The sequence below is a fragment of the Lygodium microphyllum genome, chromosome 28 (genome assembly GCF_053477565.2).
Source record: "Lygodium microphyllum isolate KBCC chromosome 28, Lygodium_microphyllum_v1.1.10, whole genome shotgun sequence".
Lineage (NCBI taxonomy): Eukaryota > Viridiplantae > Streptophyta > Polypodiopsida > Schizaeales > Lygodiaceae > Lygodium > Lygodium microphyllum.
Genome location: NC_141162.1, coordinates 37,431,946 through 37,458,514, shown reverse-complemented (window position 1 = coordinate 37,458,514; position 26,569 = coordinate 37,431,946). Strand labels below are relative to the sequence as shown.

Here is a 26,569-nt window from a genome sequence, read left to right as displayed (position 1 = left end):
TGCAAGATTGGACATTTAATCACTTTTGCAAACTATAATTAGAACCAATAAGCATATCTCACATATTGATATACAATAAATTTTTAATGAAGACTAAAAAATATTCGAGGGTTTTGCAGATACCATGCATTTCGCGAATACTACTTTGCAATGTTCACAATTATGGGGGTGTTAGGATTCTTGAATGGATTTGTTCTATTACCAGTCTTATTATCATGGTTTGGACCTGCACCATTGCCTCATGTGCAAAACCAATCTGATTCTGAATTGGATGTAATGAAAAAGGTTTCCAACAATGACCATGAAGCTGTCAAAGATGTAAATGGATAGATGTAGGTAGCAACAATCAACACGATAGTGAAGTTGAGCAAGATGGAACAAAAAATGAAGATTACAAATCATAAAGAAGTACCACAATGGCATCTTTTTTATTAGATGTTACTTTGACATGAAATCTCATGTTTTATCTTGTCATGCAAGAGAATTCTAAATTTTTAAAAGAAGCACATTTTTATATGAAACCTGAAGCATTGAAGAAGTGTCATAGCCACCCTTTGATAGCATTTTAGTTTATCGTTAAGATCTCTACAAAGATCTATGCTAGTTATTTATTAGTTGTTCAATTTAAAGTAAAAACACATTAGATGACTAACGTCTATATACATGCTTATGTGTGCTTTGAGTAAAGTGACCACATGAAGAGAGAAGATGAAAATGTCACAACAATCTTGCATTCAATTTTTTAGCATCCATACTATCAAAGTTTTTGGTTACACACACACACACACACACACTAGGTGCCCTCTTCTCTCTCTCTCTCTCTATCACACACACACACACACACACACACACTCTCTCTCTCTCTCTCTCTCTCTCTCTCTCTCTCTCTCTCTCTCTCTCTCTCTCTCAAGTAAAAAACTATGTCAACAAAGGTTTACTTCAAAAAAGACTTTTTTCTTTCCTCATTTCCCCCCTCTCTCTCCCTTTTTTCCTCTTTCTCTTCTTCTTCTTCTTCTTCTCCTCCTTTTTTTTCTTTTCTCTCTCTCTCTCTCTCTCTCTCTCTCTCTTTATTATTTCTTTAAATGTCTTTCTTTTCTCTCTCTCTTTTAAATTTTATATTTCATTTCTCTATAACTCTCTCTCTCTCTCTCTCTCTCTCTCTCTCTCTCTCTCCATATTCTCTCTTCTTCTTCTTCTCTCTCTCTCTCACTCTCTCCCCCCCAATTTCCTATGTCTATTTTTCTCTCTCTCTTTTTCTCTAAACCTTTTATTTTAGTTTATTTTCTCTCATCTCCTTGTTCTTTCTCTCTCTCTCTCTCTCTCATCAAACTTAAAATTCTCTCTTTGTCTCTCTCTCTTTCCTTTTCTTCTCTCCCCTCTCTCCTCTTTTCTTTCTCTCTCCCTCTCCTCTTTTATAAAAATGGGAGAGGTATGGGAAAAACACTAAAGGAAGCAAGAAGGCTTGTCTCATTTATAAAAATGGAGGAAGCTTAAAGCTATAGATATTGATGTAAGGCATAGGCCAAGAAAAGGGGGGGTGTAGGCCACAATATTGATGTACATTTTCTAGAGAATCCATATCCTAGTTCTTGTGTCATATCATAAGAGAAAAGGGATCTCCTCTTTTATGGGTGAATGTGAGTACTCCCGAATCCCTATGTAAACATGCATTGGCATTGTGCACTACCTTGATGGAAAAAAATCCCGTGTAGCTATGCCTACGAAGAAGGTACCCCCTTCCCTCCAAACCAATGTTCATAATTCTCAATAACTCATATTCACTCTCTCTCTCTCCATAATGGTTGGAAGAAGCCTTAGGAAAGAAGGGCAAGTGAATGTCATTCAAGTTGAAGTTGGAATAGTTGAGCTCAAGTGAGCTTGAAATTGTAGACTGTGAAGAGGGTATTTGATGGGATTGACGAGAGAAAATGATGCTCAATTCTCTTCCGATGTTGATGCCATCCATGTGCATCATGTTTTTGTAGTTGCTAAGCATGAATATGGTACCAACTCCCTACCAAAGGATATGTTGTCCCAAGTTATGGAAGTGGATTCCCCCCTTGCAAACTTAAAACCTAATAAATGTTTGGATAGTATAGTTACTCCAAATGATGATGGCATTGTGTCAAACATAGAAGTATGTAAGAACTCAAGCTAACTAATGCATGTAGCTTAAATAAAGAAGCTTATGTACAGGAACATGTAGATGGTCAAGATAGACAAGTGTAATGTTAGACTTCTCAAATTCCCAACTTGAGCAAGACCTTTTAGTTTCTAAAGAAAATTCTAATTTACTATCCAATAGAGAGACTGAATTCAAGGACCAAAATCAATTGAGAGTGAAGGACATTAGGGAAATCTAAATTTTGTAAGTGATGATCTTCATATATCTATTGGAGAAACTAGATTGTTTACAGTTGCACAAACTCATGAGAACGTTGGGTTTAAATCTCTCTCATGTTTAGGGGTTAGTCTCATCTCTTGCAATGCCTATACCTATTGAAGAGGTCACTCTTATTGACACAAGAATAGAATTAACAAATGGTTCAATTGTAGCTGCAAACTAGAGATTTTTAAAGCTCATGATGTTGTGAATACAAACAACAAACTGAATATTTTATTTCTTTTTGGGGATATATTAGATCTAGAAGATGGAGCAAAGTGAGAGGAATGAGCATTAGGGACACTATGCTTCGTGTAGACAAAGTATTACCTACCTTTGTTGTACTGTGAAACTTTAGAACTTTAGACAAGAAGTACCCAGCTTGATTGTAGTTCTCTACATGGGAAAAAAAAAAGATTTTTTGTTTGTAGGAAAACCTTAATTAAACCCTAATTTACCAACATAGACATCTCAACTTTCATTCTAAAGAAGTCCAACAATGTGCCTAAATCTTGGGAGCACTTTTTCCAAACCACAACATAGAATTCATAAGGAAGACTATCAAAGCTAGAAGCTTTGCAAATTTTCATTTGCATAAGTACATATTCTAGCTCGTGTATGCTAGATAGTTTATTAGATAAAAGTGATCATCATGGTAGTGCATCAAGTAGTACCTATGACCACAATGTTGAATATACCATGTAAGGTTCATCGAGATTCATTTATCAAAGAAATGTATTGATAGGATGTTGCTTATCTTGTAATTTCTCCCAGGTATCCTTCTCCACCTAAATCATGTAGCCATCCAAATGCAATTTGTTACATAGATCCTCTCCAGTAATTGCAATCCTCTCCACTAACATTTTTTGAAACCAAAAATTGGTTTTTGAGAGGATTTACTTTAAGACATGTTTTGTGAGTGGAATGCAAAAGTGGGCTTATATTTTGTTTGCATTTACTTTCTTCATGTAGACCTTGGGGATGACTCCTCCCATTTCTCATTTTACTCGAAGTACTTCCTTTATAGATTGCATATTTTTTAAGTGACCTCCATTCTTCTTATGTATAGTTCCTACCTATAGCCCAAGATGATGCCTTTGTTTGATATTTTCCTTCTCTCTCCTCTCTTTTCCCTCTCTCCTCTATTTTCCTTCTCTCTCCCTCTCCTCTTTTTTCCTTTTTTTTCCTTCTATTCTCCCTCTCTCTTCATTATTTCTTTAAATCTCTCTCTCTCTCTCTCTCTCTAATTTTTTCTTTCCTCTATAATTCTCTCTCTCTATGTTCATATTCTCTTCTTCTTCTTCTTCTCTCTCTCCCCTTTTCTTCATTCTCTCTCTCTCTCCTCCTACAATGAGGTTTCAACATTGAATGTAGCCGAGCCTATCAAACTAGATCCAATTGATGGAAAAGCTTAGCAAACGCACCAAAGAAATTTGATGAGAGGAGAGGTATGGGAAAAACACTAAAGGAAGCAAGAAGGCTTGTCTCATTTATAAAAATGGAGGAAGCTTAAAGCTATAGATATTGATGTAAGGCATAGGCCAAGAAAGCATAGGGGTGTAGGCCACAATATTGATGTACATTTTCTAGAGAATCCATATCCTAGTTCTTGTGTCATATCATAAGAGAAAAGGGATCTCCTCTTTTATGGGTGAATGTGAGTACTCCCGAATCCCTATGTAAACATGCATTGGCATTGTGCACTACCTTGATGGAAAAAAATCCCGTGTAGCTATGCCTACGAAGAAGGTACCCCCTTCCCTCCAAACCAATGTTCATAATTCTCAATAACTCATATTCACTCTCTCTCTCTCCATAATGGTTGGAAGAAGCCTTAGGAAAGAAGGGCAAGTGAATGTCATTCAAGTTGAAGTTGGAATAGTTGAGCTCAAGTGAGCTTGAAATTGTAGACTGTGAAGAGGGTATTTGATGGGATTGACGAGAGAAAATGATGCTCAATTCTCTTCCGATGTTGATGCCATCCATGTGCATCATGTTTTTGTAGTTGCTAAGCATGAATATGGTACCAACTCCCTACCAAAGGATATGTTGTCCCAAGTTATGGAAGTGGATTCCCCCCTTGCAAACTTAAAACCTAATAAATGTTTGGATAGTATAGTTACTCCAAATGATGATGGCATTGTGTCAAACATAGAAGTATGTAAGAACTCAAGCTAACTAATGCATGTAGCTTAAATAAAGAAGCTTATGTACAGGAACATGTAGATGGTCAAGATAGACAAGTGTAATGTTAGACTTCTCAAATTCCCAACTTGAGCAAGACCTTTTAGTTTCTAAAGAAAATTCTAATTTACTATCCAATAGAGAGACTGAATTCAAGGACCAAAATCAATTGAGAGTGAAGGACATTAGGGAAATCTAAATTTTGTAAGTGATGATCTTCATATATCTATTGGAGAAACTAGATTGTTTACAGTTGCACAAACTCATGAGAACGTTGGGTTTAAATCTCTCTCATGTTTAGGGGTTAGTCTCATCTCTTGCAATGCCTATACCTATTGAAGAGGTCACTCTTATTGACACAAGAATAGAATTAACAAATGGTTCAATTGTAGCTGCAAACTAGAGATTTTTAAAGCTCATGATGTTGTGAATACAAACAACAAACTGAATATTTTATTTCTTTTTGGGGATAAATTAGATCTAGAAGATGGAGCAAAGTGAGAGGAATGAGCATTAGGGACACTATGCTTCGTGTAGACAAAGTATTACCTACCTTTGTTGTACTGTGAAACTTTAGAACTTTAGACAAGAAGTACCCAGCTTGATTGTAGTTCTCTACATGGGAAAAAAAAAAGATTTTTTGTTTGTAGGAAAACCTTAATTAAACCCTAATTTACCAACATAGACATCTCAACTTTCATTCTAAAGAAGTCCAACAATGTGCCTAAATCTTGGGAGCACTTTTTCCAAACCACAACATAGAATTCATAAGGAAGACTATCAAAGCTAGAAGCTTTGCAAATTTTCATTTGCATAAGTACATATTCTAGCTCGTGTATGCTAGATAGTTTATTAGATAAAAGTGATCATCATGGTAGTGCATCAAGTAGTACCTATGACCACAATGTTGAATATACCATGTAAGGTTCATCGAGATTCATTTATCAAAGAAATGTATTGATAGGATGTTGCTTATCTTGTAATTTCTCCCAGGTATCCTTCTCCACCTAAATCATGTAGCCATCCAAATGCAATTTGTTACATAGATCCTCTCCAGTAATTGCAATCCTCTCCACTAACATTTTTTGAAACCAAAAATTGGTTTTTGAGAGGATTTACTTTAAGACATGTTTTGTGAGTGGAATGCAAAAGTGGGCTTATATTTTGTTTGCATTTACTTTCTTCATGTAGACCTTGGGGATGACTCCTCCCATTTCTCATTTTACTCGAAGTACTTCCTTTATAGATTGCATATTTTTTAAGTGACCTCCATTCTTCTTATGTATAGTTCCTACCTATAGCCCAAGATGATGCCTTTGTTTGATATTTTCCTTCTCTCTCCTCTATTTTCCCTCTCTCCTCTATTTTCCTTCTCTCTCCCTCTCCTCTTTTTTCCTTTTTTCTCCTTCTATTCTCCCTCTCTCTTCATTCTTTCTTTAAATCTCTCTCTCTCTCTCTCTCTAATTTTTTCTTTCCTCTATAATTCTCTCTCTCTATGTTCATATTCTCTTCTTCTTCTTCTTCTTCTCTCTCTCCCCTTTTCTTCATTCTCTCTCTCTCTCCTCCTACAATGAGGTTTCAACATTGAATGTAGCCGAGCCTATCAAACTAGATCCAATTGATGGAAAAGCTTAGCAAACGCACCAAAGAAATTTGATGAGAGGAGAGGTATGGGAAAAACACTAAAGGAAGCAAGAAGGCTTGTCTCATTTATAAAAATGGAGGAAGCTTAAAGCTATAGATATTGATGTAAGGCATAGGCCAAGAAAGCATAGGGGTGTAGGCCACAATATTGATGTACATTTTCTAGAGAATCCATATCCTAGTTCTTGTGTCATATCATAAGAGAAAAGGGATCTCCTCTTTTATGGGTGAATGTGAGTACTCCCGAATCCCTATGTAAACATGCATTGGCATTGTGCACTACCTTGATGGAAAAAAATCCCGTGTAGCTATGCCTACGAAGAAGGTACCCCCTTCCCTCCAAACCAATGTTCATAATTCTCAATAACTCATATTCACTCTCTCTCTCTCCATAATGGTTGGAAGAAGCCTTAGGAAAGAAGGGCAAGTGAATGTCATTCAAGTTGAAGTTGGAATAGTTGAGCTCAAGTGAGCTTGAAATTGTAGACTGTGAAGAGGGTATTTGATGGGATTGACGAGAGAAAATGATGCTCAATTCTCTTCCGATGTTGATGCCATCCATGTGCATCATGCTTTTGTAGTTGCTAAGCATGAATATGGTACCAACTCCCTACCAAAGGATATGTTGTCCCAAGTTATGGAAGTGGATTCCCCCCTTGCAAACTTAAAACCTAATAAATGTTTGGATAGTATAGTTACTCCAAATGATGATGGCATTGTGTCAAACATAGAAGTATGTAAGAACTCAAGCTAACTAATGCATGTAGCTTAAATAAAGAAGCTTATGTACAGGAACATGTAGATGGTCAAGATAGACAAGTGTAATGTTAGACTTCTCAAATTCCCAACTTGAGCAAGACCTTTTAGTTTCTAAAGAAAATTCTAATTTACTATCCAATAGAGAGACTGAATTCAAGGACCAAAATCAATTGAGAGTGAAGGACATTAGGGAAATCTAAATTTTGTAAGTGATGATCTTCATATATCTATTGGAGAAACTAGATTGTTTACAGTTGCACAAACTCATGAGAACGTTGGGTTTAAATCTCTCTCATGTTTAGGGGTTAGTCTCATCTCTTGCAATGCCTATACCTATTGAAGAGGTCACTCTTATTGACACAAGAATAGAATTAACAAATGGTTCAATTGTAGCTGCAAACTAGAGATTTTTAAAGCTCATGATGTTGTGAATACAAACAACAAACTGAATATTTTATTTCTTTTTGGGGATAAATTAGATCTAGAAGATGGAGCAAAGTGAGAGGAATGAGCATTAGGGACACTATGCTTCGTGTAGACAAAGTATTACCTACCTTTGTTGTACTGTGAAACTTTAGAACTTTAGACAAGAAGTACCCAGCTTGATTGTAGTTCTCTACATGGGAAAAAAAAAAGATTTTTTGTTTGTAGGAAAACCTTAATTAAACCCTAATTTACCAACATAGACATCTCAACTTTCATTCTAAAGAAGTCCAACAATGTGCCTAAATCTTGGGAGCACTTTTTCCAAACCACAACATAGAATTCATAAGGAAGACTATCAAAGCTAGAAGCTTTGCAAATTTTCATTTGCATAAGTACATATTCTAGCTCGTGTATGCTAGATAGTTTATTAGATAAAAGTGATCATCATGGTAGTGCATCAAGTAGTACCTATGACCACAATGTTGAATATACCATGTAAGGTTCATCGAGATTCATTTATCAAAGAAATGTATTGATAGGATGTTGCTTATCTTGTAATTTCTCCCAGGTATCCTTCTCCACCTAAATCATGTAGCCATCCAAATGCAATTTGTTACATAGATCCTCTCCAGTAATTGCAATCCTCTCCACTAACATTTTTTGAAACCAAAAATTGGTTTTTGAGAGGATTTACTTTAAGACATGTTTTGTGAGTGGAATGCAAAAGTGGGCTTATATTTTGTTTGCATTTACTTTCTTCATGTAGACCTTGGGGATGACTCCTCCCATTTCTCATTTTACTCGAAGTACTTCCTTTATAGATTGCATATTTTTTAAGTGACCTCCATTCTTCTTATGTATAGTTCCTACCTATAGCCCAAGATGATGCCTTTGTTTGATATTTTCCTTCTCTCTCCTCTATTTTCCCTCTCTCCTCTATTTTCCTTCTCTCTCCCTCTCCTCTTTTTTCCTTTTTTCTCCTTCTATTCTCCCTCTCTCTTCATTCTTTCTTTAAATCTCTCTCTCTCTCTCTCTCTAATTTTTTCTTTCCTCTATAATTCTCTCTCTCTATGTTCATATTCTCTTCTTCTTCTTCTTCTTCTCTCTCTCCCCTTTTCTTCATTCTCTCTCTCTCTCCTCCTACAATGAGGTTTCAACATTGAATGTAGCCGAGCCTATCAAACTAGATCCAATTGATGGAAAAGCTTAGCAAACGCACCAAAGAAATTTGATGAGAGGAGAGGTATGGGAAAAACACTAAAGGAAGCAAGAAGGCTTGTCTCATTTATAAAAATGGAGGAAGCTTAAAGCTATAGATATTGATGTAAGGCATAGGCCAAGAAAGCATAGGGGTGTAGGCCACAATATTGATGTACATTTTCTAGAGAATCCATATCCTAGTTCTTGTGTCATATCATAAGAGAAAAGGGATCTCCTCTTTTATGGGTGAATGTGAGTACTCCCGAATCCCTATGTAAACATGCATTGGCATTGTGCACTACCTTGATGGAAAAAAATCCCGTGTAGCTATGCCTACGAAGAAGGTACCCCCTTCCCTCCAAACCAATGTTCATAATTCTCAATAACTCATATTCACTCTCTCTCTCTCCATAATGGTTGGAAGAAGCCTTAGGAAAGAAGGGCAAGTGAATGTCATTCAAGTTGAAGTTGGAATAGTTGAGCTCAAGTGAGCTTGAAATTGTAGACTGTGAAGAGGGTATTTGATGGGATTGACGAGAGAAAATGATGCTCAATTCTCTTCCGATGTTGATGCCATCCATGTGCATCATGCTTTTGTAGTTGCTAAGCATGAATATGGTACCAACTCCCTACCAAAGGATATGTTGTCCCAAGTTATGGAAGTGGATTCCCCCCTTGCAAACTTAAAACCTAATAAATGTTTGGATAGTATAGTTACTCCAAATGATGATGGCATTGTGTCAAACATAGAAGTATGTAAGAACTCAAGCTAACTAATGCATGTAGCTTAAATAAAGAAGCTTATGTACAGGAACATGTAGATGGTCAAGATAGACAAGTGTAATGTTAGACTTCTCAAATTCCCAACTTGAGCAAGACCTTTTAGTTTCTAAAGAAAATTCTAATTTACTATCCAATAGAGAGACTGAATTCAAGGACCAAAATCAATTGAGAGTGAAGGACATTAGGGAAATCTAAATTTTGTAAGTGATGATCTTCATATATCTATTGGAGAAACTAGATTGTTTACAGTTGCACAAACTCATGAGAACGTTGGGTTTAAATCTCTCTCATGTTTAGGGGTTAGTCTCATCTCTTGCAATGCCTATACCTATTGAAGAGGTCACTCTTATTGACACAAGAATAGAATTAACAAATGGTTCAATTGTAGCTGCAAACTAGAGATTTTTAAAGCTCATGATGTTGTGAATACAAACAACAAACTGAATATTTTATTTCTTTTTGGGGATAAATTAGATCTAGAAGATGGAGCAAAGTGAGAGGAATGAGCATTAGGGACACTATGCTTCGTGTAGACAAAGTATTACCTACCTTTGTTGTACTGTGAAACTTTAGAACTTTAGACAAGAAGTACCCAGCTTGATTGTAGTTCTCTACATGGGAAAAAAAAAAGATTTTTTGTTTGTAGGAAAACCTTAATTAAACCCTAATTTACCAACATAGACATCTCAACTTTCATTCTAAAGAAGTCCAACAATGTGCCTAAATCTTGGGAGCACTTTTTCCAAACCACAACATAGAATTCATAAGGAAGACTATCAAAGCTAGAAGCTTTGCAAATTTTCATTTGCATAAGTACATATTCTAGCTCGTGTATGCTAGATAGTTTATTAGATAAAAGTGATCATCATGGTAGTGCATCAAGTAGTACCTATGACCACAATGTTGAATATACCATGTAAGGTTCATCGAGATTCATTTATCAAAGAAATGTATTGATAGGATGTTGCTTATCTTGTAATTTCTCCCAGGTATCCTTCTCCACCTAAATCATGTAGCCATCCAAATGCAATTTGTTACATAGATCCTCTCCAGTAATTGCAATCCTCTCCACTAACATTTTTTGAAACCAAAAATTGGTTTTTGAGAGGATTTACTTTAAGACATGTTTTGTGAGTGGAATGCAAAAGTGGGCTTATATTTTGTTTGCATTTACTTTCTTCATGTAGACCTTGGGGATGACTCCTCCCATTTCTCATTTTACTCGAAGTACTTCCTTTATAGATTGCATATTTTTTAAGTGACCTCCATTCTTCTTATGTATAGTTCCTACCTATAGCCCAAGATGATGCCTTTGTTTGATATTTTCCTTCTCTCTCCTCTATTTTCCCTCTCTCCTCTATTTTCCTTCTCTCTCCCTCTCCTCTTTTTTCCTTTTTTCTCCTTCTATTCTCCCTCTCTCTTCATTCTTTCTTTAAATCTCTCTCTCTCTCTCTCTCTAATTTTTTCTTTCCTCTATAATTCTCTCTCTCTATGTTCATATTCTCTTCTTCTTCTTCTTCTTCTCTCTCTCCCCTTTTCTTCATTCTCTCTCTCTCTCCTCCTACAATGAGGTTTCAACATTGAATGTAGCCGAGCCTATCAAACTAGATCCAATTGATGGAAAAGCTTAGCAAACGCACCAAAGAAATTTGATGAGAGGAGAGGTATGGGAAAAACACTAAAGGAAGCAAGAAGGCTTGTCTCATTTATAAAAATGGAGGAAGCTTAAAGCTATAGATATTGATGTAAGGCATAGGCCAAGAAAGCATAGGGGTGTAGGCCACAATATTGATGTACATTTTCTAGAGAATCCATATCCTAGTTCTTGTGTCATATCATAAGAGAAAAGGGATCTCCTCTTTTATGGGTGAATGTGAGTACTCCCGAATCCCTATGTAAACATGCATTGGCATTGTGCACTACCTTGATGGAAAAAAATCCCGTGTAGCTATGCCTACGAAGAAGGTACCCCCTTCCCTCCAAACCAATGTTCATAATTCTCAATAACTCATATTCACTCTCTCTCTCTCCATAATGGTTGGAAGAAGCCTTAGGAAAGAAGGGCAAGTGAATGTCATTCAAGTTGAAGTTGGAATAGTTGAGCTCAAGTGAGCTTGAAATTGTAGACTGTGAAGAGGGTATTTGATGGGATTGACGAGAGAAAATGATGCTCAATTCTCTTCCGATGTTGATGCCATCCATGTGCATCATGCTTTTGTAGTTGCTAAGCATGAATATGGTACCAACTCCCTACCAAAGGATATGTTGTCCCAAGTTATGGAAGTGGATTCCCCCCTTGCAAACTTAAAACCTAATAAATGTTTGGATAGTATAGTTACTCCAAATGATGATGGCATTGTGTCAAACATAGAAGTATGTAAGAACTCAAGCTAACTAATGCATGTAGCTTAAATAAAGAAGCTTATGTACAGGAACATGTAGATGGTCAAGATAGACAAGTGTAATGTTAGACTTCTCAAATTCCCAACTTGAGCAAGACCTTTTAGTTTCTAAAGAAAATTCTAATTTACTATCCAATAGAGAGACTGAATTCAAGGACCAAAATCAATTGAGAGTGAAGGACATTAGGGAAATCTAAATTTTGTAAGTGATGATCTTCATATATCTATTGGAGAAACTAGATTGTTTACAGTTGCACAAACTCATGAGAACGTTGGGTTTAAATCTCTCTCATGTTTAGGGGTTAGTCTCATCTCTTGCAATGCCTATACCTATTGAAGAGGTCACTCTTATTGACACAAGAATAGAATTAACAAATGGTTCAATTGTAGCTGCAAACTAGAGATTTTTAAAGCTCATGATGTTGTGAATACAAACAACAAACTGAATATTTTATTTCTTTTTGGGGATAAATTAGATCTAGAAGATGGAGCAAAGTGAGAGGAATGAGCATTAGGGACACTATGCTTCGTGTAGACAAAGTATTACCTACCTTTGTTGTACTGTGAAACTTTAGAACTTTAGACAAGAAGTACCCAGCTTGATTGTAGTTCTCTACATGGGAAAAAAAAAAGATTTTTTGTTTGTAGGAAAACCTTAATTAAACCCTAATTTACCAACATAGACATCTCAACTTTCATTCTAAAGAAGTCCAACAATGTGCCTAAATCTTGGGAGCACTTTTTCCAAACCACAACATAGAATTCATAAGGAAGACTATCAAAGCTAGAAGCTTTGCAAATTTTCATTTGCATAAGTACATATTCTAGCTCGTGTATGCTAGATAGTTTATTAGATAAAAGTGATCATCATGGTAGTGCATCAAGTAGTACCTATGACCACAATGTTGAATATACCATGTAAGGTTCATCGAGATTCATTTATCAAAGAAATGTATTGATAGGATGTTGCTTATCTTGTAATTTCTCCCAGGTATCCTTCTCCACCTAAATCATGTAGCCATCCAAATGCAATTTGTTACATAGATCCTCTCCAGTAATTGCAATCCTCTCCACTAACATTTTTTGAAACCAAAAATTGGTTTTTGAGAGGATTTACTTTAAGACATGTTTTGTGAGTGGAATGCAAAAGTGGGCTTATATTTTGTTTGCATTTACTTTCTTCATGTAGACCTTGGGGATGACTCCTCCCATTTCTCATTTTACTCGAAGTACTTCCTTTATAGATTGCATATTTTTTAAGTGACCTCCATTCTTCTTATGTATAGTTCCTACCTATAGCCCAAGATGATGCCTTTGTTTGATATTTTCCTTCTCTCTCCTCTATTTTCCCTCTCTCCTCTATTTTCCTTCTCTCTCCCTCTCCTCTTTTTTCCTTTTTTCTCCTTCTATTCTCCCTCTCTCTTCATTCTTTCTTTAAATCTCTCTCTCTCTCTCTCTCTAATTTTTTCTTTCCTCTATAATTCTCTCTCTCTATGTTCATATTCTCTTCTTCTTCTTCTTCTTCTCTCTCTCCCCTTTTCTTCATTCTCTCTCTCTCTCCTCCTACAATGAGGTTTCAACATTGAATGTAGCCGAGCCTATCAAACTAGATCCAATTGATGGAAAAGCTTAGCAAACGCACCAAAGAAATTTGATGAGAGGAGAGGTATGGGAAAAACACTAAAGGAAGCAAGAAGGCTTGTCTCATTTATAAAAATGGAGGAAGCTTAAAGCTATAGATATTGATGTAAGGCATAGGCCAAGAAAGCATAGGGGTGTAGGCCACAATATTGATGTACATTTTCTAGAGAATCCATATCCTAGTTCTTGTGTCATATCATAAGAGAAAAGGGATCTCCTCTTTTATGGGTGAATGTGAGTACTCCCGAATCCCTATGTAAACATGCATTGGCATTGTGCACTACCTTGATGGAAAAAAATCCCGTGTAGCTATGCCTACGAAGAAGGTACCCCCTTCCCTCCAAACCAATGTTCATAATTCTCAATAACTCATATTCACTCTCTCTCTCTCCATAATGGTTGGAAGAAGCCTTAGGAAAGAAGGGCAAGTGAATGTCATTCAAGTTGAAGTTGGAATAGTTGAGCTCAAGTGAGCTTGAAATTGTAGACTGTGAAGAGGGTATTTGATGGGATTGACGAGAGAAAATGATGCTCAATTCTCTTCCGATGTTGATGCCATCCATGTGCATCATGCTTTTGTAGTTGCTAAGCATGAATATGGTACCAACTCCCTACCAAAGGATATGTTGTCCCAAGTTATGGAAGTGGATTCCCCCCTTGCAAACTTAAAACCTAATAAATGTTTGGATAGTATAGTTACTCCAAATGATGATGGCATTGTGTCAAACATAGAAGTATGTAAGAACTCAAGCTAACTAATGCATGTAGCTTAAATAAAGAAGCTTATGTATAGGAACATGTAGATGGTCAAGATAGACAAGTGTAATGTTAGACTTCTCAAATTCCCAACTTGAGCAAGACCTTTTAGTTTCTAAAGAAAATTCTAATTTACTATCCAATAGAGAGACTGAATTCAAGGACCAAAATCAATTGAGAGTGAAGGACATTAGGGAAATCTAAATTTTGTAAGTGATGATCTTCATATATCTATTGGAGAAACTAGATTGTTTACAGTTGCACAAACTCATGAGAACGTTGGGTTTAAATCTCTCTCATGTTTAGGGGTTAGTCTCATCTCTTGCAATGCCTATACCTATTGAAGAGGTCACTCTTATTGACACAAGAATAGAATTAACAAATGGTTCAATTGTAGCTGCAAACTAGAGATTTTTAAAGCTCATGATGTTGTGAATACAAACAACAAACTGAATATTTTATTTCTTTTTGGGGATAAATTAGATCTGGAAGATGGAGCAAAGTGAGAGGAATGAGCATTAGGGACACTATGCTTCGTGTAGACAAAGTATTACCTACCTTTGTTGTACTGTGAAACTTTAGAACTTTAGACAAGAAGTACCCAGCTTGATTGTAGTTCTCTACATGGGAAAAAAAAAAGATTTTTTGTTTGTAGGAAAACCTTAATTAAACCCTAATTTACCAACATAGACATCTCAACTTTCATTCTAAAGAAGTCCAACAATGTGCCTAAATCTTGGGAGCACTTTTTCCAAACCACAACATAGAATTCATAAGGAAGACTATCAAAGCTAGAAGCTTTGCAAATTTTCATTTGCATAAGTACATATTCTAGCTCGTGTATGCTAGATAGTTTATTAGATAAAAGTGATCATCATGGTAGTGCATCAAGTAGTACCTATGACCACAATGTTGAATATACCATGTAAGGTTCATCGAGATTCATTTATCAAAGAAATGTATTGATAGGATGTTGCTTATCTTGTAATTTCTCCCAGGTATCCTTCTCCACCTAAATCATGTAGCCATCCAAATGCAATTTGTTACATAGATCCTCTCCAGTAATTGCAATCCTCTCCACTAACATTTTTTGAAACCAAAAATTGGTTTTTGAGAGGATTTACTTTAAGACATGTTTTGTGAGTGGAATGCAAAAGTGGGCTTATATTTTGTTTGCATTTACTTTCTTCATGTAGACCTTGGGGATGACTCCTCCCATTTCTCATTTTACTCGAAGTACTTCCTTTATAGATTGCATATTTTTTAAGTGACCTCCATTCTTCTTATGTATAGTTCCTACCTATAGCCCAAGATGATGCCTTTGTTTGATATTTTCCTTCTCTCTCCTCTATTTTCCCTCTCTCCTCTATTTTCCTTCTCTCTCCCTCTCCTCTTTTTTCCTTTTTTCTCCTTCTATTCTCCCTCTCTCTTCATTCTTTCTTTAAATCTCTCTCTCTCTCTCTCTCTAATTTTTTCTTTCCTCTATAATTCTCTCTCTCTATGTTCATATTCTCTTCTTCTTCTTCTTCTTCTCTCTCTCCCCTTTTCTTCATTCTCTCTCTCTCTCCTCCTACAATGAGGTTTCAACATTGAATGTAGCCGAGCCTATCAAACTAGATCCAATTGATGGAAAAGCTTAGCAAACGCACCAAAGAAATTTGATGAGAGGAGAGGTATGGGAAAAACACTAAAGGAAGCAAGAAGGCTTGTCTCATTTATAAAAATGGAGGAAGCTTAAAGCTATAGATATTGATGTAAGGCATAGGCCAAGAAAGCATAGGGGTGTAGGCCACAATATTGATGTACATTTTCTAGAGAATCCATATCCTAGTTCTTGTGTCATATCATAAGAGAAAAGGGATCTCCTCTTTTATGGGTGAATGTGAGTACTCCCGAATCCCTATGTAAACATGCATTGGCATTGTGCACTACCTTGATGGAAAAAAATCCCGTGTAGCTATGCCTACGAAGAAGGTACCCCCTTCCCTCCAAACCAATGTTCATAATTCTCAATAACTCATATTCACTCTCTCTCTCTCCATAATGGTTGGAAGAAGCCTTAGGAAAGAAGGGCAAGTGAATGTCATTCAAGTTGAAGTTGGAATAGTTGAGCTCAAGTGAGCTTGAAATTGTAGACTGTGAAGAGGGTATTTGATGGGATTGACGAGAGAAAATGATGCTCAATTCTCTTCCGATGTTGATGCCATCCATGTGCATCATGCTTTTGTAGTTGCTAAGCATGAATATGGTACCAACTCCCTACCAAAGGATATGTTGTCCCAAGTTATGGAAGTGGATTCCCCCCTTGCAAACTTAAAACCTAATAAATGTTTGGATAGTATAGTTACTCCAAATGATGATGGCATTGTGTCAAACATAGAAGTATGTAAGAACTCAAGCTAACTAATGCATGTAGCTTAAATAAAGAAGCTTATGTACAGGAACATGTAGATGGTCAAGATAGACAAGTGTAATGTTAGACTTCTCAAATTCCCAACTTGAGCAAGACCTTTTAGTTTCTAAAGAAAATTCTAATTTACTATCCAATAGAGAGACTGAATTCAAGGACCAAAATCAATTGAGAGTGAAGGACATTAGGGAAATCTAAATTTTGTAAGTGATGATCTTCATATATCTATTGGAGAAACTAGATTGTTTACAGTTGCACAAACTCATGAGAACGTTGGGTTTAAATCTCTCTCATGTTTAGGGGTTAGTCTCATCTCTTGCAATGCCTATACCTATTGAAGAGGTCACTCTTATTGACACAAGAATAGAATTAACAAATGGTTCAATTGTAGCTGCAAACTAGAGATTTTTAAAGCTCATGATGTTGTGAATACAAACAACAAACTGAATATTTTATTTCTTTTTGGGGATAAATTAGATCTAGAAGATGGAGCAAAGTGAGAGGAATGAGCATTAGGGACACTATGCTTCGTGTAGACAAAGTATTACCTACCTTTGTTGTACTGTGAAACTTTAGAACTTTAGACAAGAAGTACCCAGCTTGATTGTAGTTCTCTACATGGGAAAAAAAAAAGATTTTTTGTTTGTAGGAAAACCTTAATTAAACCCTAATTTACCAACATAGACATCTCAACTTTCATTCTAAAGAAGTCCAACAATGTGCCTAAATCTTGGGAGCACTTTTTCCAAACCACAACATAGAATTCATAAGGAAGACTATCAAAGCTAGAAGCTTTGCAAATTTTCATTTGCATAAGTACATATTCTAGCTCGTGTATGCTAGATAGTTTATTAGATAAAAGTGATCATCATGGTAGTGCATCAAGTAGTACCTATGACCACAATGTTGAATATACCATGTAAGGTTCATCGAGATTCATTTATCAAAGAAATGTATTGATAGGATGTTGCTTATCTTGTAATTTCTCCCAGGTATCCTTCTCCACCTAAATCATGTAGCCATCCAAATGCAATTTGTTACATAGATCCTCTCCAGTAATTGCAATCCTCTCCACTAACATTTTTTGAAACCAAAAATTGGTTTTTGAGAGGATTTACTTTAAGACATGTTTTGTGAGTGGAATGCAAAAGTGGGCTTATATTTTGTTTGCATTTACTTTCTTCATGTAGACCTTGGGGATGACTCCTCCCATTTCTCATTTTACTCGAAGTACTTCCTTTATAGATTGCATATTTTTTAAGTGACCTCCATTCTTCTTATGTATAGTTCCTACCTATAGCCCAAGATGATGCCTTTGTTTGATATTTTCCTTCTCTCTCCTCTATTTTCCCTCTCTCCTCTATTTTCCTTCTCTCTCCCTCTCCTCTTTTTTCCTTTTTTCTCCTTCTATTCTCCCTCTCTCTTCATTCTTTCTTTAAATCTCTCTCTCTCTCTCTCTCTAATTTTTTCTTTCCTCTATAATTCTCTCTCTCTATGTTCATATTCTCTTCTTCTTCTTCTTCTTCTCTCTCTCCCCTTTTCTTCATTCTCTCTCTCTCTCCTCCTACAATGAGGTTTCAACATTGAATGTAGCCGAGCCTATCAAACTAGATCCAATTGATGGAAAAGCTTAGCAAACGCACCAAAGAAATTTGATGAGAGGAGAGGTATGGGAAAAACACTAAAGGAAGCAAGAAGGCTTGTCTCATTTATAAAAATGGAGGAAGCTTAAAGCTATAGATATTGATGTAAGGCATAGGCCAAGAAAGCATAGGGGTGTAGGCCACAATATTGATGTACATTTTCTAGAGAATCCATATCCTAGTTCTTGTGTCATATCATAAGAGAAAAGGGATCTCCTCTTTTATGGGTGAATGTGAGTACTCCCGAATCCCTATGTAAACATGCATTGGCATTGTGCACTACCTTGATGGAAAAAAATCCCGTGTAGCTATGCCTACGAAGAAGGTACCCCCTTCCCTCCAAACCAATGTTCATAATTCTCAATAACTCATATTCACTCTCTCTCTCTCCATAATGGTTGGAAGAAGCCTTAGGAAAGAAGGGCAAGTGAATGTCATTCAAGTTGAAGTTGGAATAGTTGAGCTCAAGTGAGCTTGAAATTGTAGACTGTGAAGAGGGTATTTGATGGGATTGACGAGAGAAAATGATGCTCAATTCTCTTCCGATGTTGATGCCATCCATGTGCATCATGCTTTTGTAGTTGCTAAGCATGAATATGGTACCAACTCCCTACCAAAGGATATGTTGTCCCAAGTTATGGAAGTGGATTCCCCCCTTGCAAACTTAAAACCTAATAAATGTTTGGATAGTATAGTTACTCCAAATGATGATGGCATTGTGTCAAACATAGAAGTATGTAAGAACTCAAGCTAACTAATGCATGTAGCTTAAATAAAGAAGCTTATGTACAGGAACATGTAGATGGTCAAGATAGACAAGTGTAATGTTAGACTTCTCAAATTCCCAACTTGAGCAAGACCTTTTAGTTTCTAAAGAAAATTCTAATTTACTATCCAATAGAGAGACTGAATTCAAGGACCAAAATCAATTGAGAGTGAAGGACATTAGGGAAATCTAAATTTTGTAAGTGATGATCTTCATATATCTATTGGAGAAACTAGATTGTTTACAGTTGCACAAACTCATGAGAACGTTGGGTTTAAATCTCTCTCATGTTTAGGGGTTAGTCTCATCTCTTGCAATGCCTATACCTATTGAAGAGGTCACTCTTATTGACACAAGAATAGAATTAACAAATGGTTCAATTGTAGCTGCAAACTAGAGATTTTTAAAGCTCATGATGTTGTGAATACAAACAACAAACTGAATATTTTATTTCTTTTTGGGGATAAATTAGATCTGGAAGATGGAGCAAAGTGAGAGGAATGAGCATTAGGGACACTATGCTTCGTGTAGACAAAGTATTACCTACCTTTGTTGTACTGTGAAACTTTAGAACTTTAGACAAGAAGTACCCAGCTTGATTGTAGTTCTCTACATGGGAAAAAAAAAAGATTTTTTGTTTGTAGGAAAACCTTAATTAAACCCTAATTTACCAACATAGACATCTCAACTTTCATTCTAAAGAAGTCCAACAATGTGCCTAAATCTTGGGAGCACTTTTTCCAAACCACAACATAGAATTCATAAGGAAGACTATCAAAGCTAGAAGCTTTGCAAATTTTCATTTGCATAAGTACATATTCTAGCTCGTGTATGCTAGATAGTTTATTAGATAAAAGTGATCATCATGGTAGTGCATCAAGTAGTACCTATGACCACAATGTTGAATATACCATGTAAGGTTCATCGAGATTCATTTATCAAAGAAATGTATTGATAGGATGTTGCTTATCTTGTAATTTCTCCCAGGTATCCTTCTCCACCTAAATCATGTAGCCATCCAAATGCAATTTGTTACATAGATCCTCTCCAGTAATTGCAATCCTCTCCACTAACATTTTTTGAAACCAAAAATTGGTTTTTGAGAGGATTTACTTTAAGACATGTTTTGTGAGTGGAATGCAAAAGTGGGCTTATATTTTGTTTGCATTTACTTTCTTCATGTAGACCTTGGGGATGACTCCTCCCATTTCTCATTTTACTCGAAGTACTTCCTTTATAGATTGCATATTTTTTAAGTGACCTCCATTCTTCTTATGTATAGTTCCTACCTATAGCCCAAGATGATGCCTTTGTTTGATATTTTCCTTCTCTCTCCTCTATTTTCCCTCTCTCCTCTATTTTCCTTCTCTCTCCCTCTCCTCTTTTTTCCTTTTTTCTCCTTCTATTCTCCCTCTCTCTTCATTCTTTCTTTAAATCTCTCTCTCTCTCTCTCTCTAATTTTTTCTTTCCTCTATAATTCTCTCTCTCTATGTTCATATTCTCTTCTTCTTCTTCTTCTTCTCTCTCTCCCCTTTTCTTCATTCTCTCTCTCTCTCCTCCTACAATGAGGTTTCAACATTGAATGTAGCCGAGCCTATCAAACTAGATCCAATTGATGGAAAAGCTTAGCAAACGCACCAAAGAAATTTGATGAGAGGAGAGGTATGGGAAAAACACTAAAGGAAGCAAGAAGGCTTGTCTCATTTATAAAAATGGAGGAAGCTTAAAGCTATAGATATTGATGTAAGGCATAGGCCAAGAAAGCATAGGGGTGTAGGCCACAATATTGATGTACATTTTCTAGAGAATCCATATCCTAGTTCTTGTGTCATATCATAAGAGAAAAGGGATCTCCTCTTTTATGGGTGAATGTGAGTACTCCCGAATCCCTATGTAAACATGCATTGGCATTGTGCACTACCTTGATGGAAAAAAATCCCGTGTAGCTATGCCTACGAAGAAGGTACCCCCTTCCCTCCAAACCAATGTTCATAATTCTCAATAACTCATATTCACTCTCTCTCTCTCCATAATGGTTGGAAGAAGCCTTAGGAAAGAAGGGCAAGTGAATGTCATTCAAGTTGAAGTTGGAATAGTTGAGCTCAAGTGAGCTTGAAATTGTAGACTGTGAAGAGGGTATTTGATGGGATTGACGAGAGAAAATGATGCTCAATTCTCTTCCGATGTTGATGCCATCCATGTGCATCATGCTTTTGTAGTTGCTAAGCATGAATATGGTACCAACTCCCTACCAAAGGATATGTTGTCCCAAGTTATGGAAGTGGATTCCCCCCTTGCAAACTTAAAACCTAATAAATGTTTGGATAGTATAGTTACTCCAAATGATGATGGCATTGTGTCAAACATAGAAGTATGTAAGAACTCAAGCTAACTAATGCATGTAGCTTAAATAAAGAAGCTTATGTACAGGAACATGTAGATGGTCAAGATAGACAAGTGTAATGTTAGACTTCTCAAATTCCCAACTTGAGCAAGACCTTTTAGTTTCTAAAGAAAATTCTAATTTACTATCCAATAGAGAGACTGAATTCAAGGACCAAAATCAATTGAGAGTGAAGGACATTAGGGAAATCTAAATTTTGTAAGTGATGATCTTCATATATCTATTGGAGAAACTAGATTGTTTACAGTTGCACAAACTCATGAGAACGTTGGGTTTAAATCTCTCTCATGTTTAGGGGTTAGTCTCATCTCTTGCAATGCCTATACCTATTGAAGAGGTCACTCTTATTGACACAAGAATAGAATTAACAAATGGTTCAATTGTAGCTGCAAACTAGAGATTTTTAAAGCTCATGATGTTGTGAATACAAACAACAAACTGAATATTTTATTTCTTTTTGGGGATAAATTAGATCTAGAAGATGGAGCAAAGTGAGAGGAATGAGCATTAGGGACACTATGCTTCGTGTAGACAAAGTATTACCTACCTTTGTTGTACTGTGAAACTTTAGAACTTTAGACAAGAAGTACCCAGCTTGATTGTAGTTCTCTACATGGGAAAAAAAAAAGATTTTTTGTTTGTAGGAAAACCTTAATTAAACCCTAATTTACCAACATAGACATCTCAACTTTCATTCTAAAGAAGTCCAACAATGTGCCTAAATCTTGGGAGCACTTTTTCCAAACCACAACATAGAATTCATAAGGAAGACTATCAAAGCTAGAAGCTTTGCAAATTTTCATTTGCATAAGTACATATTCTAGCTCGTGTATGCTAGATAGTTTATTAGATAAAAGTGATCATCATGGTAGTGCATCAAGTAGTACCTATGACCACAATGTTGAATATACCATGTAAGGTTCATCGAGATTCATTTATCAAAGAAATGTATTGATAGGATGTTGCTTATCTTGTAATTTCTCCCAGGTATCCTTCTCCACCTAAATCATGTAGCCATCCAAATGCAATTTGTTACATAGATCCTCTCCAGTAATTGCAATCCTCTCCACTAACATTTTTTGAAACCAAAAATTGGTTTTTGAGAGGATTTACTTTAAGACATGTTTTGTGAGTGGAATGCAAAAGTGGGCTTATATTTTGTTTGCATTTACTTTCTTCATGTAGACCTTGGGGATGACTCCTCCCATTTCTCATTTTACTCGAAGTACTTCCTTTATAGATTGCATATTTTTTAAGTGACCTCCATTCTTCTTATGTATAGTTCCTACCTATAGCCCAAGATGATGCCTTTGTTTGATATTTTCCTTCTCTCTCCTCTATTTTCCCTCTCTCCTCTATTTTCCTTCTCTCTCCCTCTCCTCTTTTTTCCTTTTTTTTCCTTCTATTCTCCCTCTCTCTTCATTCTTTCTTTAAATCTCTCTCTCTCTCTCTCTCTAATTTTTTCTTTCCTCTATAATTCTCTCTCTCTATGTTCATATTCTCTTCTTCTTCTTCTTCTTCTCTCTCTCCCCTTTTCTTCATTCTCTCTCTCTCTCCTCCTACAATGAGGTTTCAACATTGAATGTAGCCGAGCCTATCAAACTAGATCCAATTGATGGAAAAGCTTAGCAAACGCACCAAAGAAATTTGATGAGAGGAGAGGTATGGGAAAAACACTAAAGGAAGCAAGAAGGCTTGTCTCATTTATAAAAATGGAGGAAGCTTAAAGCTATAGATATTGATGTAAGGCATAGGCCAAGAAAGCATAGGGGTGTAGGCCACAATATTGATGTACATTTTCTAGAGAATCCATATCCTAGTTCTTGTGTCATATCATAAGAGAAAAGGGATCTCCTCTTTTATGGGTGAATGTGAGTACTCCCGAATCCCTATGTAAACATGCATTGGCATTGTGCACTACCTTGATGGAAAAAAATCCCGTGTAGCTATGCCTACGAAGAAGGTACCCCCTTCCCTCCAAACCAATGTTCATAATTCTCAATAACTCATATTCACTCTCTCTCTCTCCATAATGGTTGGAAGAAGCCTTAGGAAAGAAGGGCAAGTGAATGTCATTCAAGTTGAAGTTGGAATAGTTGAGCTCAAGTGAGCTTGAAATTGTAGACTGTGAAGAGGGTATTTGATGGGATTGACGAGAGAAAATGATGCTCAATTCTCTTCCGATGTTGATGCCATCCATGTGCATCATGCTTTTGTAGTTGCTAAGCATGAATATGGTACCAACTCCCTACCAAAGGATATGTTGTCCCAAGTTATGGAAGTGGATTCCCCCCTTGCAAACTTAAAACCTAATAAATGTTTGGATAGTATAGTTACTCCAAATGATGATGGCATTGTGTCAAACATAGAAGTATGTAAGAACTCAAGCTAACTAATGCATGTAGCTTAAATAAAGAAGCTTATGTACAGGAACATGTAGATGGTCAAGATAGACAAGTGTAATGTTAGACTTCTCAAATTCCCAACTTGAGCAAGACCTTTTAGTTTCTAAAGAAAATTCTAATTTACTATCCAATAGAGAGACTGAATTCAAGGACCAAAATCAATTGAGAGTGAAGGACATTAGGGAAATCTAAATTTTGTAAGTGATGATCTTCATATATCTATTGGAGAAACTAGATTGTTTACAGTTGCACAAACTCATGAGAACGTTGGGTTTAAATCTCTCTCATGTTTAGGGGTTAGTCTCATCTCTTGCAATGCCTATACCTATTGAAGAGGTCACTCTTATTGACACAAGAATAGAATTAACAAATGGTTCAATTGTAGCTGCAAACTAGAGATTTTTAAAGCTCATGATGTTGTGAATACAAACAACAAACTGAATATTTTATTTCTTTTTGGGGATAAATTAGATCTAGAAGATGGAGCAAAGTGAGAGGAATGAGCATTAGGGACACTATGCTTCGTGTAGACAAAGTATTACCTACCTTTGTTGTACTGTGAAACTTTAGAACTTTAGACAAGAAGTACCCAGCTTGATTGTAGTTCTCTACATGGGAAAAAAAAAAGATTTTTTGTTTGTAGGAAAACCTTAATTAAACCCTAATTTACCAACATAGACATCTCAACTTTCATTCTAAAGAAGTCCAACAATGTGCCTAAATCTTGGGAGCACTTTTTCCAAACCACAACATAGAATTCATAAGGAAGACTATCAAAGCTAGAAGCTTTGCAAATTTTCATTTGCATAAGTACATATTCTAGCTCGTGTATGCTAGATAGTTTATTAGATAAAAGTGATCATCATGGTAGTGCATCAAGTAGTACCTATGACCACAATGTTGAATATACCATGTAAGGTTCATCGAGATTCATTTATCAAAGAAATGTATTGATAGGATGTTGCTTATCTTGTAATTTCTCCCAGGTATCCTTCTCCACCTAAATCATGTAGCCATCCAAATGCAATTTGTTACATAGATCCTCTCCAGTAATTGCAATCCTCTCCACTAACATTTTTTGAAACCAAAAATTGGTTTTTGAGAGGATTTACTTTAAGACATGTTTTGTGAGTGGAATGCAAAAGTGGGCTTATATTTTGTTTGCATTTACTTTCTTCATGTAGACCTTGGGGATGACTCCTCCCATTTCTCATTTTACTCGAAGTACTTCCTTTATAGATTGCATATTTTTTAAGTGACCTCCATTCTTCTTATGTATAGTTCCTACCTATAGCCCAAGATGATGCCTTTGTTTGATATTTTCCTTCTCTCTCCTCTATTTTCCCTCTCTCCTCTATTTTCCTTCTCTCTCCCTCTCCTCTTTTTTCCTTTTTTCTCCTTCTATTCTCCCTCTCTCTTCATTCTTTCTTTAAATCTCTCTCTCTCTCTCTCTCTAATTTTTTCTTTCCTCTATAATTCTCTCTCTCTATGTTCATATTCTCTTCTTCTTCTTCTTCTTCTCTCTCTCCCCTTTTCTTCATTCTCTCTCTCTCTCCTCCTACAATGAGGTTTCAACATTGAATGTAGCCGAGCCTATCAAACTAGATCCAATTGATGGAAAAGCTTAGCAAACGCACCAAAGAAATTTGATGAGAGGAGAGGTATGGGAAAAACACTAAAGGAAGCAAGAAGGCTTGTCTCATTTATAAAAATGGAGGAAGCTTAAAGCTATAGATATTGATGTAAGGCATAGGCCAAGAAAGCATAGGGGTGTAGGCCACAATATTGATGTACATTTTCTAGAGAATCCATATCCTAGTTCTTGTGTCATATCATAAGAGAAAAGGGATCTCCTCTTTTATGGGTGAATGTGAGTACTCCCGAATCCCTATGTAAACATGCATTGGCATTGTGCACTACCTTGATGGAAAAAAATCCCGTGTAGCTATGCCTACGAAGAAGGTACCCCCTTCCCTCCAAACCAATGTTCATAATTCTCAATAACTCATATTCACTCTCTCTCTCTCCATAATGGTTGGAAGAAGCCTTAGGAAAGAAGGGCAAGTGAATGTCATTCAAGTTGAAGTTGGAATAGTTGAGCTCAAGTGAGCTTGAAATTGTAGACTGTGAAGAGGGTATTTGATGGGATTGACGAGAGAAAATGATGCTCAATTCTCTTCCGATGTTGATGCCATCCATGTGCATCATGTTTTTGTAGTTGCTAAGCATGAATATGGTACCAACTCCCTACCAAAGGATATGTTGTCCCAAGTTATGGAAGTGGATTCCCCCCTTGCAAACTTAAAACCTAATAAATGTTTGGATAGTATAGTTACTCCAAATGATGATGGCATTGTGTCAAACATAGAAGTATGTAAGAACTCAAGCTAACTAATGCATGTAGCTTAAATAAAGAAGCTTATGTACAGGAACATGTAGATGGTCAAGATAGACAAGTGTAATGTTAGACTTCTCAAATTCCCAACTTGAGCAAGACCTTTTAGTTTCTAAAGAAAATTCTAATTTACTATCCAATAGAGAGACTGAATTCAAGGACCAAAATCAATTGAGAGTGAAGGACATTAGGGAAATCTAAATTTTGTAAGTGATGATCTTCATATATCTATTGGAGAAACTAGATTGTTTACAGTTGCACAAACTCATGAGAACGTTGGGTTTAAATCTCTCTCATGTTTAGGGGTTAGTCTCATCTCTTGCAATGCCTATACCTATTGAAGAGGTCACTCTTATTGACACAAGAAT

The 26,569-nt window shown here is 36.2% G+C and overlaps 1 protein-coding gene across 5 annotated transcripts in view; it reads left to right on the top strand.

The window, feature by feature from the left end:
- The window catches only part of LOC148011360 (uncharacterized), a 99,645-nt gene that overhangs the window by 43,747 nt on the left and 29,329 nt on the right, over positions 1 to 26,569 (top strand). For 4 of the 5 annotated variants that reach the window (XM_087670703.1, XM_087670702.1, XM_087670706.1 and 1 more), the window contains one exon: positions 120 to 553. The exons of the other annotated variant lie outside the window; for it this stretch is intronic. In XM_087670703.1, coding sequence (XP_087526829.1) covers positions 120 to 330 — 211 coding nt within the window. In that variant the 3' untranslated portion in view covers positions 331 to 553. Of the gene's footprint in view, positions 1 to 119; positions 554 to 26,569 lie in introns of those variants that run through there. 5 annotated transcript variants of the gene reach the window in all.